At 42.9% G+C, this 13,551-nt stretch overlaps 1 protein-coding gene across 1 annotated transcript in view; it reads left to right on the top strand.

The window, feature by feature from the left end:
- The window catches only part of HPSE2 (heparanase 2 (inactive)), a 639,760-nt gene that overhangs the window by 608,508 nt on the left and 17,701 nt on the right, over positions 1-13,551 (top strand). The window contains exons 10-11 of the mRNA XM_045854405.1: positions 1,823-1,968; positions 9,007-9,153. Coding sequence (XP_045710361.1) covers positions 1,823-1,968; positions 9,007-9,153 — 293 coding nt within the window. The remainder of the gene's footprint in view (positions 1-1,822; positions 1,969-9,006; positions 9,154-13,551) is intronic.

Raw genomic sequence — 13,551 nt, 5'->3', positions numbered from 1 at the left:
GAACTTAATATGTAATGAGGATGGACTTAGGAATAGATTATTCACTATATGATGGTACAACAATCAGTAAATTATTCTGAAAATAATAAATAAGGCTACTCTCATACACCAAAACATTTTTCAATGAACTAAAAGGTTAAATTTTAAAATTATAATAAGAACTAGAAAAACATAAGTTAAGATTTATCTGATCCTTGTTTGAGGAAGGACTTTCTAAGACTAAAAGAAATTGAGAGAAAAAGATCAGCATATTTTCCTGTAAAAGTTTTTAAAATTCTTTATATCAAAAAAGCACAAAAAATAATAAAAGGCAAACTACACACTGGGACAGAACATTTGCCCACATACAATCAAAAGGATTCTTACTACTAACATTAAAAGGTCTGTTATCAATTGGTGAGTACAGGGTGGACATCTCATTGGAAACATGGGTGACTGTGATAAACACATCACAGAGTAATAATCAACAGCACAGAACTGGTAATCAGAGGAGAGCACATTGAACCAATGAGATTTTGTATCTGTGTGACTGACGATGATGAAATATTTGCCATCTTAAATGAAAAAGGACTATATTTAATAGTCATCCTAAGGCCGCTTAAAGTTAATGCAGGTAGATGGTCTGGCAAGGTTTAGAGCCCACTACTCAGGACCAATTTGGATTTATTTTGCTGGCAAAATAAATAATAAATAAGGCTAATCTCATACACCAAAATATTTTTGGTGCAAAGGGGCTGTGAGACTTTGTTCTGAAAGTCTGTGAAAACTTGCAGACATTTTTAAGCAGACATTTTTAAGCAGCGGATGTTATAAATGGCTACACAAGAAAAGATAAAAAGATCATTAAGAGGCTTCTGCCTGGAAAGGTGGTGGTGAGAAGATGTGGCTGATGTCTGGGAGACTCTGAGTGGCAGGCACCGAAGAGCAGGTTCCCTGAATGACAGGACTGAAGTGGTGGGAGGAAGCCCTGCGTCACAGACACTGAGCCATTGCCCCACGACAGGCCGTAAGTGCTTACACAGTGCAAATGCAAGTTTATGTTTGTATCAAATACAAAAACAAAATACGCTAATAGCAAATATCATACAAATTAAGGTGTTGATGAATAGGCTTTTGTAAGTCCAAATACATGCGTGGGTTACAAATCGAATATTTATCAGTTCCAGATGAACCCTGGGACAGCTAAACATATCATGTTCTTTTTAGTTTACAATTAGTCTTTTTATTTTAGAATTTTTGAGGATGACCCAGAATTAGCACCATGGTTTGTGAACATTCTTCTGTTTTTGCTTCTGACCCTGGAATCAAAGACTCTGGTCTCCCACCTGGAGAAGCTCTGTCTCTCACACCTTACTAGTCGTCTTCACTGACAATATTTGGAGAATGACAGTTTAGATTCTCATATTGGTGGCAATTCTAAAGTTGGAAGTCTTCCATTCTACAGTGAAACAGAAGCCATAAACCAGAATAAAACTACAGTCATAGGAAAATAAAATTGAAAATATAAGGCCCCAACCACTTGCTATTTCATGTGAAACTGTTGTTTCAAATGAAACTTTGCTTCATTTGTCTGTATGCAGCTCTGAGTCACCTCCACTTAGTTTCCCCCATTTAGGCCAGTTGAAAGGCCACTTTAGGTCATGCAGGCTTTACTATCAACCCGGGTGAGCGCTCCCTCAGGGTGACCATGCTTACAGGGTCGGTCGCATTGGTCAGGATTTACTCCTGCTAAGGAGGACTTTCCAGCCTGTGTGTATGTCACGTGTACTCAGAACCCCTGAACATGTGTCTTCCCCTGACTCTCCATCTCTGTTCTCCCCAGGACTACTGGCTCTCTCTCCTGTACAAGCGTTTGATTGGCCCCAAAGTCCTGGCCGTGCACGTGGCGGGGCTCCAGCGGAAGCCACGGCCAGGCCGAGTGATCCGGGACAAACTGAGGATTTATGCTCACTGCACAAACCACCACAAGTAAGTCTTCAGAGAGATGTCACAGAAAGCCACCTGAGGGGCTTCAGGCTTTGGGCCCCTCTTGGAATTCCATGCCGTGTGGGAGGACTAACTGAAAACTGCCTCTGGAATCACTCGTTCTGCTTGCTCTTTGTGGATTTCAAATTATCTCTGATAAATAATTTTTCTCCAAGTAAACCCTTCTTCACACTTAGAGGATTTATTCATAAACGTTCATAAAAACACATGCCATTTGTTCATTTACTTCTTCATCCAAAAAAATTTTTATTGAGCTTTTTCTCTGTGCCAGTTGATATAATGCCCAAGGCTTTTTTGTACACCTCTGGCTAAACCAAGGCGAGCTATAAAATCCGTTCCTGTGATCCACCAGCAGAAGTCGAGGAAGTCAGTTGACGTTTCTGACACATGCTGGAGAGCTAGAGCTGAAAACAGCCCCAGCCCAGTGCATCCCAAGCTAGGGGCCCCCAGGATGGAGGAAGGTGTGCCCAAGGGAGTCATGGCAGCTTTGGAGCCGTTTTCAGTATTTCAGAAATCTTTTCAGCTACTTTAAGGGCTAAGAAGTTGAACAAAATCCATTTTAGGGGGCTGGACCCACAACAGCTCAGCTGGGTGGTATGCAGTTATCTCCTTGTGATCGGAAACACTACTTGTCATTAGAGTTGTCTTTAAAACAAGCATGAAAAATAGTTATCAGTAAATAAAGTTTGGCAGAGAAAATATTTTGAAACATGAGGATCATAAGGTAAAAAGTTAAAACTGATCCTAAAGCAAAGCCCCTCAGACCATAAATGGCTTTCTTACATCATTTCCTGTTGAAGGAGCAGAGTAGGCAGCACTGGAAAAGAGAATTCTTTCTCTTATTGCAGAGAAACGCAGGCACGGGGGTGGGGGGCAGTGTCTCCAGCCAGGCCTTCATTCCAGCAGGCCCATCGCGGGCTGATCATGGGCAGCAGATAGCACAAAGGGCCCCCGGTGGTCAGGTTACAGCCGACGCTCCTTCCCCTTCCTTGATGAGAGAGGAGCCAAGCCAATTAATTTCTCATGATAAGATTTTTCAAAGAATCACTCTGAGCATAGGCGGCCAGGGGCCAGTTGTCTTGTCTTTAGATACAAGTACCTATTGTGGATGAGTGGAGGCTGGTTTGGGCAGAGGCCAGGGGTTTTCAACGTCCCTTTTGCTCAACAGGAAGCTCAGTCCAATACCTGACAGGGAGTGACTGCTCTACGGCCTTGGCCTGGAGTTATCTGATCACCACACAAGGGAACATTGTACTCCTTGTCTCCACCCTGCAGTAACCACCCAAAAGGTGGACCCCCAGCTTCAAGAGGGAAAAATTATTCTTGGCACCTCTTGTCTCTTTTGGGAACACATCAGTTTGTGGCCTTTATACTATCTGTCTGAGGACTCGGGGGAAAATGTCAGCAGCTCCGCTTAGCAGGACTTGAGTGTCTTCACAACGGACCCCTCACCTAGCCTCTTCCCAGCATTCATCCTGACGTTCTTTCATGTTCCCACAGAAGTCGTCACTAATATTCTGGGTATACCGTGAACTCAGGGCCAGTGTCTCATTTGTTTTTGTTCTTGTTGTTTAGTATAGTGACCAGCCTAAAGACATTCTCAACAAATATTTGATGAATAAATGAATGAAAGAAGAGATAAGGCATTAAGACATTCCTTCTGACTTAGAGTTCTAGCTCCCTTCCACTTTGATATCACAACATCAGCCAGAGGGAGAAGGTATGGTAGAGTGGCTAAGAATTCTACATTCATGAGCATGAGGCCTCCAACAAGTTACCGAGGTCATCTAGAGTCAAAATTCTCTCCACATCACCAGCTCTCCTCTACTCTCTGTGGGGAGTCAGTCACTCCAGAACTTCTCTGGGGAAATGGTGCCACTGTGCTTTGGTCAGGGCTGTTCCTCCTCCCCATTGAAAGAAGGGAGGGAGGGAGGGAGGGAGGAAGGAGGGAAGGAGAAAGGAATCAGGGAAAGAAGGAAGGAGAAAGGAATCAGGGAAGGAAGGAAGGAAGGAAGGAAGGAAGGAAGGAAGGAAGGAAGGAAGGAAGGAAGGAAGGACTTTACTAATCCATTCCACACATGATCCTAATGATAATAATTGGAGTGGTGAAGGTCTTTTTGTTCCTGTAGAAAAGAAAACCCTCAGTGGATGCACTGCATGAGCTGAGATTACAGGTCTCCTCCACATCAGTGGGTGTCAGGCACCCCAGGTAGGTAGGTGCAAGGAAAGAACTCTCTGTGCTCCACCTCTTTAAGAAGCCACATGCCCTGTCTGTACCCCCTCATCCTCCACAACAGTCATAGAAAACACTATTGATGCACTTCATTTATTTGTGGCCAACGAGGCCCAGGTCACAGAAATGTCCCAGAGTGGGCATGTTGGCTTCACACTGTTCAGTCTTGACCAGTACTCTGAAAATATCTTATATACCCTTGGTCAAGGATTGGGGAGAAAGTATAAACTTACCGTAGAACAACCCAAAGAAAGTGTCTGTTAACACAACTCCTGCACTCTAACATGTATTGAACACTTGCTATGTGCCAACCATCTTGCCAGTAATTTGTACTTATGTTATATTGAATTCCACAGTTCTATGGCATCACCCTTATATGCAAATAATGCATATACAATGCGTTAATAATGCAAACAGTTTTACAGTTCAAAAGAACCCTTAGAGATCCTTTGGCCCAGTGTCGTATACAACACAACAATTCCTTTTACACTCTCCCTGACGGTTATGCAACCTCTACTTTAATACCTCACTGTCTGTCATGGCAGTCTCTTGCATCGCGGGTCATTTCTGACCTTGGAGAGCGTTCTCTTTTGTGATAAACTTAGGAACAAAAGTCAGATGCTCATACCAACACCAGCAGGTGCTCTTCCGCTTTCTGTTCTGGAATTAACACATTAGGACACAGGCATCTTGGGAGTTCTCACCTTAGGTCTTCTTGTTCAGAGAACAAATACATTTTGACTGGGAAAAACCATTTTCTAAACCATTCTGCTGAGACAATGTGTGTTTCTGGGGAGGCGCTGAGGTCTTTAGCCAAGTTTAGAACCAATTGGAACCTGGTGGATATTGAAGCAAACTGAGCCTTTTGGGGTTCAAGTTCATTTATTATTGGCAAAACATGACTTCCTGTTTTTCAGAAGAAGGTTTTTTTTAAGACTCATAAAAAAGGTTCCTGAGGCTTCTTGGACATCAAATGGCTCTTACAAAACAATATTTTGATGAGTTAAGTGTAAATGAATCAGAAACATGTGGATTAAATTTCCCTTAAAATACACAGGGGCTTTGAAATTAGGGGGAAAAAATGTTTGGCAAAACATGGCCTGACTTATGCCGAACCCAAAAACTTTGAATTAGATTTGGAGACAATGGACCAACCCAGTTTTCAAGCATATTGACTTTCCCTGAGAACGACCATGATTCCAAAGCATCATCCTCCCTCCCTTCCCTTTCCTAGTCTCCCAGCTTCAGTAGAGACATTTCTAGAACAGTGACTGTTTTTTATCTGGAAGTCAAGATGCGCCTCCCCATATGACATTCCCCACCTCTTACGTCCAAGATATTCTGATTCCAGCCTCCCTTCTCTGACTCACTTCCTCCTCCTCCCATGGCAACACAGAGAGGATGTCAGGCAGCAGAAAGATGAAGTCCAGATACGTGGATTCTCTGCTGGTGGTAAAAATGTCACCATGAGTGAGACATGGAGCAAGACAGATGTTCTACCAGACAAAAAGGGACATTCATTAAGAAAACCAAAAACCACCTGGACTAATTGCCTGCAGGCCACACCTTCAATCAGACCCCATTTTCTTAGGGAACGGATACTGTTCCAAGATTAGTTTTCTGTGGGCAGAGAATACACATTCTTCAGGAATCTGGATTTTCAACACAGTACTTTCAGGTTGGTGCTGTACTCCCTAGCCAAAAATGTGTCTTCAAAGCCAGAAGACATCTGCTTAATGCCCTTGCCCATCAGCCAAGCAGGGAAGGTCTGGCAGAGGCTGTTGTCAAGCCAGTTCCTACCTGAGGAGGCTCCAGGAGTTCAGTGGGAGCCTCTGCACCTCGATCTCTGGGCCGGCTGGTTTTCAGCACTGGTTTGTCTCCCTCAGGGGAACTACGTGTAAATGGAAATCAGGCCATTGCCAAGCAGCCTGAAAAGACAGCTTTCCCTGGAGCCATGCTGTGATTTCAGGTCTCCCTCCCACCTACCACTTCCCACCTCCCACCCTCTGCTCTCCAGTCTCTGAGGCCTCATTATGCCCGACTCTGCAGAAGAGAAACTCATAAATGCATGCACAAGGCTCTCTTTCCTCCTCCACTGCTGGCCTTTGAGAAGGTTGTCTGATGATTGTTAACAGAAGGGATTACCATAGTCGGCAAAGTCAGTACCCATGCATGCCTACTTTCGTTCACACTCTGGAGCCCAGAGAAGCAGCAGTTAATGGTGTCTTCCTCAGTTCTGCACACAGCTAAGTTAAGCTTAAAGCCCACCAATGGAATATGGTTGGTGTCCTTTAATGATGGTAAATGCTGACACAGGTTAGCAGCATCTCTCTTCAGAGCTCTGGTGACATAAGCCTGTGCAAATAAGTTGGCATTATCTTCTGGCCTAACTCATTTGGCTCCAAAAGCTAGTTCATGTGTTTCAGGAGATGAGAAGAAGGACCAAAAGAGGAGAGATCAGATGGAAGAGTCATTTAATAATTTATCAGAATATCGTGTAGGCATACAGGAAGCTTGGAACACAGCACTGTGCCCCCTACACATGCAAGAAAAATCAGGACACAGCCAGGTGGGATATGCTGTGGTAATTCTTCTCATGACCTTAGTGGATTGCTCTAGCCAATGGCTCCCAAACCCAATTCATCTGCCAAATATCCCAGGAAGATTTTTTTTTAAATTACAGATATCCTGGCCCCAATCAAAAATGGATTGAAGCAAAAAATGCAGGGGTTAGTCCTGGAAACTATATTATTAAAAACAAATAAACAACCCAAGTTATCACACTGACCTGCCCTTGGTCACTCAGCTCTTAATTATCACCTTTAGAAGCAAAGATGAGTGACCCAGAGGCTGAGGGGGCTGTTTCTGCAAGGAATGATATTTTCCTCTGGGCAGAGTTGACGTAGAGTTTCTCCGAGCTCCTCCTTTGAAGGCTGGATCAGGTCATTTTTTCTGTTTCCTCTCATTAACCCATCCAGATGGGGCCTTAAGGGACCCCTTAGAAACAAAATCTTTTTTCCTACAAGAGAGAAGGAAATCATTATAGTTTTGTTGATACACGCTGAAAAGCCATGTAGGCATATAGTTCTCCCAGGCTTCTGAACATCCTGTAGTGGTTTAAAAGGACCCCAAAGCGGTAAACATTTTTATAATTTAGGGGTAGGTAAAACAGCTAAAGCACAAATCAAAGAGATCAATAAATTTGTCTACATAAAAGTTTTACATTTGGGGGTGGGGAACCAAGATAGGGTGAAAATTGAGGCAACTATACTTGAACAACAATAAAAAAATGTTAACTTTTATACATCAAATACAACGTAAACAAATGAATTGGTCAAAGAAAATGGGGAAATTTTGTAACATACATGCAGACAAAGGCTCACTATCTCTAATAGATAGTTTTTATAAACCAATAGAAAATGGGCAAAGGACATGGTCAGTTTAGAAAAGAAGAAATGGCCAACTGGCAAATGAAAAAAATGCTGCACTCAGTATGAATTTTTTAAAATACAAATTAATACAACATTGAAATCCTATTATCACCTCTCAGGTTGAGAAAGGTTAATAGCCAGTGTTGTTAAGAATATAAGGAAATGGGCATTCTTATACATAGCCAATCAGAGCAAGTTGGCACAAATTTTCTGGAAAGTTAATCACGGTATTACCAAAATGTGTGTATCAGCAGGATTGGTGAAATTATGCTCTGATAACAAAGGCCTCCACACGTCCGTGGCTTTCGATAAGAAAATGGATTCCTCATTCACACTGCTAGTATGTCACACCTCAGCCATAGCTCTGCTGTACCTCATCTCCATCCCAGGATACGGGTCAACAGGGCCCCGCACCCACGGTCAAGAGCATTGCTGGTCTTCCTGCAGAGAGGAAAGGGGCAAAACAGGGGTTGGCTCTCAGAACTCCTGGCCAGAGGTTTTAGCATGTCCACCCACATTTCGTTGGTTTCAACAGAGCAGGGACATAAAATGTTCCACAGGGAGGGGCACCACTGGGAGAGGACCAGATCTGGTGAGGAATCATACAATGTTCATTCCCCTGACCTGATGTTTTCAACTATGAAGACTCCATCCATTTGAAATAATCATGATGTGCAAAAAGTTTATGTACAATGAAGTGCCTCATCACATAATTTATAATGGCAGGCAATTGAAAACAATGTAAGTCCCCAAAAGTAAGGTACTAGTGAAATAAATTATGTTACATTTTTATGATTGAAGAATTTAGCATTCTTTCATAAGTAACATATATCATATAATAACATGGGAACATGTTTAAGATGTTCTTGAACTGAAAAACTGTGTAAACAGTGTGATCCCAATTATGTAAAAACTGAAATATGTCACATACTCAGTAAATATTTGTCAAATTAATAAACTAAGAAAACTGGAAGGATGTTTATGAAAATGTTATTATATCTTAACATACTTGGGTTATGGGAGTTTTCTTTTTTCTTTTTGTTTTTTTTCTATGTTATTTATTCATTTAATTCAGCAGTCAGCATGTTTTGCTTCCATACTCAGAAAAAGGTATTCTGTTTTCTCAAACCATCCCAATACACTTAAACAGGAACAAAAGGAGTGTGGTGAGAAGTGAGCATCTTCTCTGCAGGAAACCACAAAAACAAGGCCTTCCTGTCTTTGAAGGCGGCCAAGAACCATTAAATAAGTGCCCTTTCCTGGAGCAGTTCTGCTTCCTACCATCTGTAAATTATTTAGAAGCATCTAACTGACCACCTTGTTTCCATCTTTTCCTTCTCTCTCCCTCTGAATCAGCCACAACTACGTTCGCGGGTCCATCACACTTTTCATCATCAACCTGCACAGATCAAGAAAGAAAATCAAACTGGCTGGGACTCTCAGGGACAAGCTTGTGCACCAGTATCTGCTGCAGCCCTACGGACAGGAGGGCCTGAAGTCCAAGTAAGTGCTGACCTGGAAGTGGCTCAGGTGCAAGGGCAGCAGAAGTTGGGTGGGGAGGGAGCTGGAGTCCTCCTTTTGTTGAAGTCACCAGTGGTGCAGCTGATTAACTCAGGGGCTCAGTGGGATGGAGTCAGGGGAATACTGACTCCCCCTGGGATGCTGGTCAGTCATCTCCCTGTCTCTAGGCTCGGATCCCTCAACTGTCATGTAAAACGGTGGACAAAATATTTGTCAACAAGGTCAGTCTGGGCATCTGGGCAAGACAATTCATTATGCAGGATGATCCCATTTCAAGCTGTTTAGCATCCTTGGCCCCTGCCCATCAAATGCCAGTAGCACCTATTAGTCATGTGCCAACCTAAAAACTGGTAGTGGAGAACCATGTCCCTTCCAGCTATAACATTCCGTAATGCAATAACTCCATCTGTCACCATTTATAAACCTCGTGGGGCTTCAAGGAAGGCGCACGGAACAAAAGATCAGAAGTCAAGACATCAGAGGCAGTTCTGCCCTTAACCGCGTCACTTTGGGCACATCACCTGTCTGGGTCTCAATTTTCTCCTCCAAACAACAGGAGAGAAATTATATTCTGGGGACTTTGGGTCCCTTCAAACTCGATAAATATATGATTTTGCGATACTCCCTATCTCCCTCAGTTTTTACTAGAGACTGTTGACAACACTGACTTCTATCAACAGAAAGCAGTTCTAAGCCAGGGTGACAAGGGCCTGGTCAAGGGCAAAGCCACCTCAGTTCCCCAAGAGAGGCCTCCCAGGAAGGGTATGGGAGGTTGTACAGACTGGGAGCATTCCCACTCCATTTTTAATGTTTACCAAGTTTAACAAAGCTGTAAACTTGGAGCAGGTGGCTTGCACTCCCACAGCTGCCCACAACTATTTGTGCTTTAATTATTCGCTGTTGCACTGCAACCTTGGTGGCTTGCATTTGGCTTCCAACTGTATGTGCGATGGGAACAAAACACAATCTGGGAAGTCACTTATGGAGTTTTTTAGCCCACCCTAGATCTGTACTTTCAGTCCTGGTTCACATTCTGGCTCTGTTTTCTGGCCACATGTACATTGCTTCTACTTTTCTTTCCTCTCAATCCTACCTATATCAGCAGAACTCTCTTGAGTGTTTTATTCCCTCTCTCTTAGCTTCCCAGTAGTTCATGACTGGTGTGCTGAATTCCTGGTCTTCATCCTAGGCAGGAAGCTTGGTTCTGGTTTACTAAAGAATCATAAAACCTGGGCAAATCCTTTAATCCTAATCCCTAGGACTCTATTTCCTTATCTGCAAAATTCAAGGATTACTATATTTTCGCTAAGACCCCTTCCAGCTCTAAAATTCTCATATTTGGTCTGATTTTCTGAGGGCCATGAATTTAAGTCTCCCACTGCCATTTATTTTTTATTTTTTTACATTGCTAGTTCTTTATTTTTTAAATTACATTTTATTGATTATGCTATTACAGATGTCCTAATTTTTCCTCCTTTGCCCCCCTCCACTAAGTACCCCCCATTCCCTCAGGCAATCCCCACACCCATGTCCATGAGTCATAGTTATAAGTTCTTTGATTACTCCATTTCCTACACTGTACTTTCCATCCCCATGGCTATTCTGTAACTACATATTTGTATTTCTTAATCCCCTCACCTCTTCACCCATTTCCCCACATTCCCCTCCCATGTAGCAACCTTCAAAAGGCTTGCTGTATCCATGATTCTGTCTCTGTTCTTGTTTGCTTAGTTTGTTTTTTCAATTCAATTGTTGATAGATATGTATTTGTTGCCATTTTATTGTTTAGTTTTGATTTTCTCCTTTTGCTTAAATAAGTCTCTTTAACATTTCATATAATAATAGTTTGGTGATGATGAACTCTAGTTTTTTCTTGTCTAGGAAGCTGTTTATCTGCCCTTTAATTCTAAATGATAGCTTTGCTGGGTAGAGCAATCTTGGATGTAGGTCCCTGCTTTTTATGACTTTGAATATTTTTTGCCAATCCCTTCTAGCCTGCAAAGTTTCCTTTGAAAAATCACCTGACAGTCTTATGGGAACTCCCATGTAATTAACTAGCTGCTTTTCTCTTGCTGCTTTTAAGATTCTCTCTTTATCCTTAAACTTTGGCATTTTAATTATGATGTGTCTTGGTGTGGTCCTCTTTGGGTCCAACTTGTTTAGGACTGTCTGTGCTTTTTGGACTTACATGTCTATTTCCTTCACCAAATTAGGGAAGTTTTCTTTCATTATTTTTTTCAAAAAGTTTTCAATTTCTTGCTCTTTCTCTTCTTCTGGCACACCTGTGAGGTGAATGTTGGACTTCTTAAAGTTGTCCCAGAGGTTGCTTACATTATCCTCATTTTTTAAAATTCTTTTTTCCTCTTCTTGTTCTGATTGTTTTTTGCTCTCTTATATTCCAAATCATTGATTTGATTCTCAGCTTCATCCACTCTACCATTGTTTCCCTGTAAATTGTTGTTTATTTCAATTAGTATATCCTTTGTTTATGACTGGATTTTTTATGCTGTTGAGGTCCTCCCTAAGTTCCTCAAGCATCCTTATAACCAGTGTTTTGAACTCTGCATCTGGTAGATTGCTTATCTCCATTTCATTTAGTTCTTTTCTGAGTTTTGATCTGTTCTTTCATTTTGGTAATATTTCTTTGTTTGCTCACTTTGGCAGCCTTCCTGTGTTTGTTTCTATGTATTAGGTAGAGCTGCTTTGACTCCCTGTCTTGGTAGCATGACCTAGTATAGTATGTGTCCCATAGGGTTCAGTGGCACAGCCTCCCCTACCACCCAAGCTGGGTACTTGAGGTGTGCTCTTTGTTTGGGTTGAATACACCCTCCTCATTTAGTTGAGCCTTGCTTGCTGTTGTCAGGTCAATGGGAGGGATTTACCCAGGCTAGTCAGCTGCAAGGATTGTCTGTGACCACTGACCACCAACCTCCACCCCTGTGGAGGTTCCTCTGTGCAGGGGCAGGGTGTTGGTGCTTCATCATGATCTGCAACTATCCATGGGGTGAGTAGGCCCTAGATTTTTCCAGGTGGTAGAAGCCGAGGTCAACCCCCACTTGTGTTTTGCCTGGGGCCATCCTCCATGAGCTATAAAGCAATATGAGATGGCTGCTACTTGTGCTGGGCTTAGAGATTCCCAGGCAAAGCCAAACTATGAATCTAGGCCAGCTGCTGCTAGTGCCAGGCCTGGAGCCATGTGGAAAGACATATGGGGGCTGGGAGCTCACTGAGGCCAACTGTTGCTTGTTTGATAGGATTTAGGAAGTTGGGAAGCATGAGCTGAGACCAGCCATTCATACAGAAAAGCCACTGTTAACAACTGTAAGTTGGGTGGGATGGAGCTTCCAGAGATCTCCAGTTTGGGGCCAACAGTGTTAGCCATGTTGATGGAGTCTTGGAGATGGCACCTACCTACCAGCACTGTGGCTTTGTGAGGGGAGGGTTCATAAAAAGGACAATGGCCTTTGCCTGCCTTTCTGTTTGGGAGAAAGTTGTCCCCCAGCATTCACCGTGATGCCAGATACTTCAGTTTCTCCCTGTATGCCATTGGTCCCTGTCAAGCTGCTACCCTGGTGCTGAAGCTCAGAGGGAGTGAGTCTGGATAAGTCTGTGTATAGGTTCTTTAAAAGGAACTGCTTGGGACTCCAGGAGTTTCTTCCACCAACTCTCTCTGCTTGTTTTTGCAGCCAGAAGATATGGGAACTTATCTTCCTGGCACTAGAACCCTGGACTGGGGGGCCTGGTGTGAGGCTAGGACTCTTCACTCCCAAGATATCCCTCCCAAATCCCACCATAACGTGGATGTGGGACCAGCCCATTCTGCATCTCTGCCCCTCCTACCAGTCTGGATGTATGTGGTTTCTTTAATTGCATAGTTATCAGACTTCCATTCAACTCAATTTCTGATGGTTCTGAGTGATAGTTGTTCTATAATTTTGTTGTAATTTTGATGTGGTTGTGTGAGGAGGCGAGCCATATTTACCTATGCCACCATACTGAGCAGAAGTCTTCTCCTACCGCCATTTAATAATGGCCTGAAAGTCATGTCTGACAGAGGGGCTGACTCTTTAGCAGTGACTGTGGTAGTTCTGGATCTTCTGGAACCAAAGAGATTAGGAGCTGAGCCTGCCCAGTGTCAGGAAGACCATGTGTACCACATGGTAGGAACTGGCCAAATATTTAGTCATTCCACAGGGGTCCTGAAGAGGGATTTGATAATACCCACTAAGATCAAATAACAATGTCATACAACTGGAAGAAGAGGGAGCTGGAATCAGAGGAGCTATGAATCCATTTGCTACCATTTGCCTGTGTGACCAAACCTCACCTCCCTGGCCTGTCTGATGGGGTTATTGTGAGAGTCAAATTAGAACATACAAG

The sequence above is a fragment of the Phyllostomus hastatus genome, unplaced genomic scaffold, assembly GCF_019186645.2.
Source record: "Phyllostomus hastatus isolate PE091 unplaced genomic scaffold, TTU_PhHast_1.1 phas_scaffold_1066, whole genome shotgun sequence".
Classification (NCBI taxonomy): Eukaryota; Metazoa; Chordata; class Mammalia; order Chiroptera; family Phyllostomidae; genus Phyllostomus; species Phyllostomus hastatus.
Note: the sequence above shows the minus strand (reverse complement) of the source record. Positions and strands in the feature narration are given on the sequence as shown.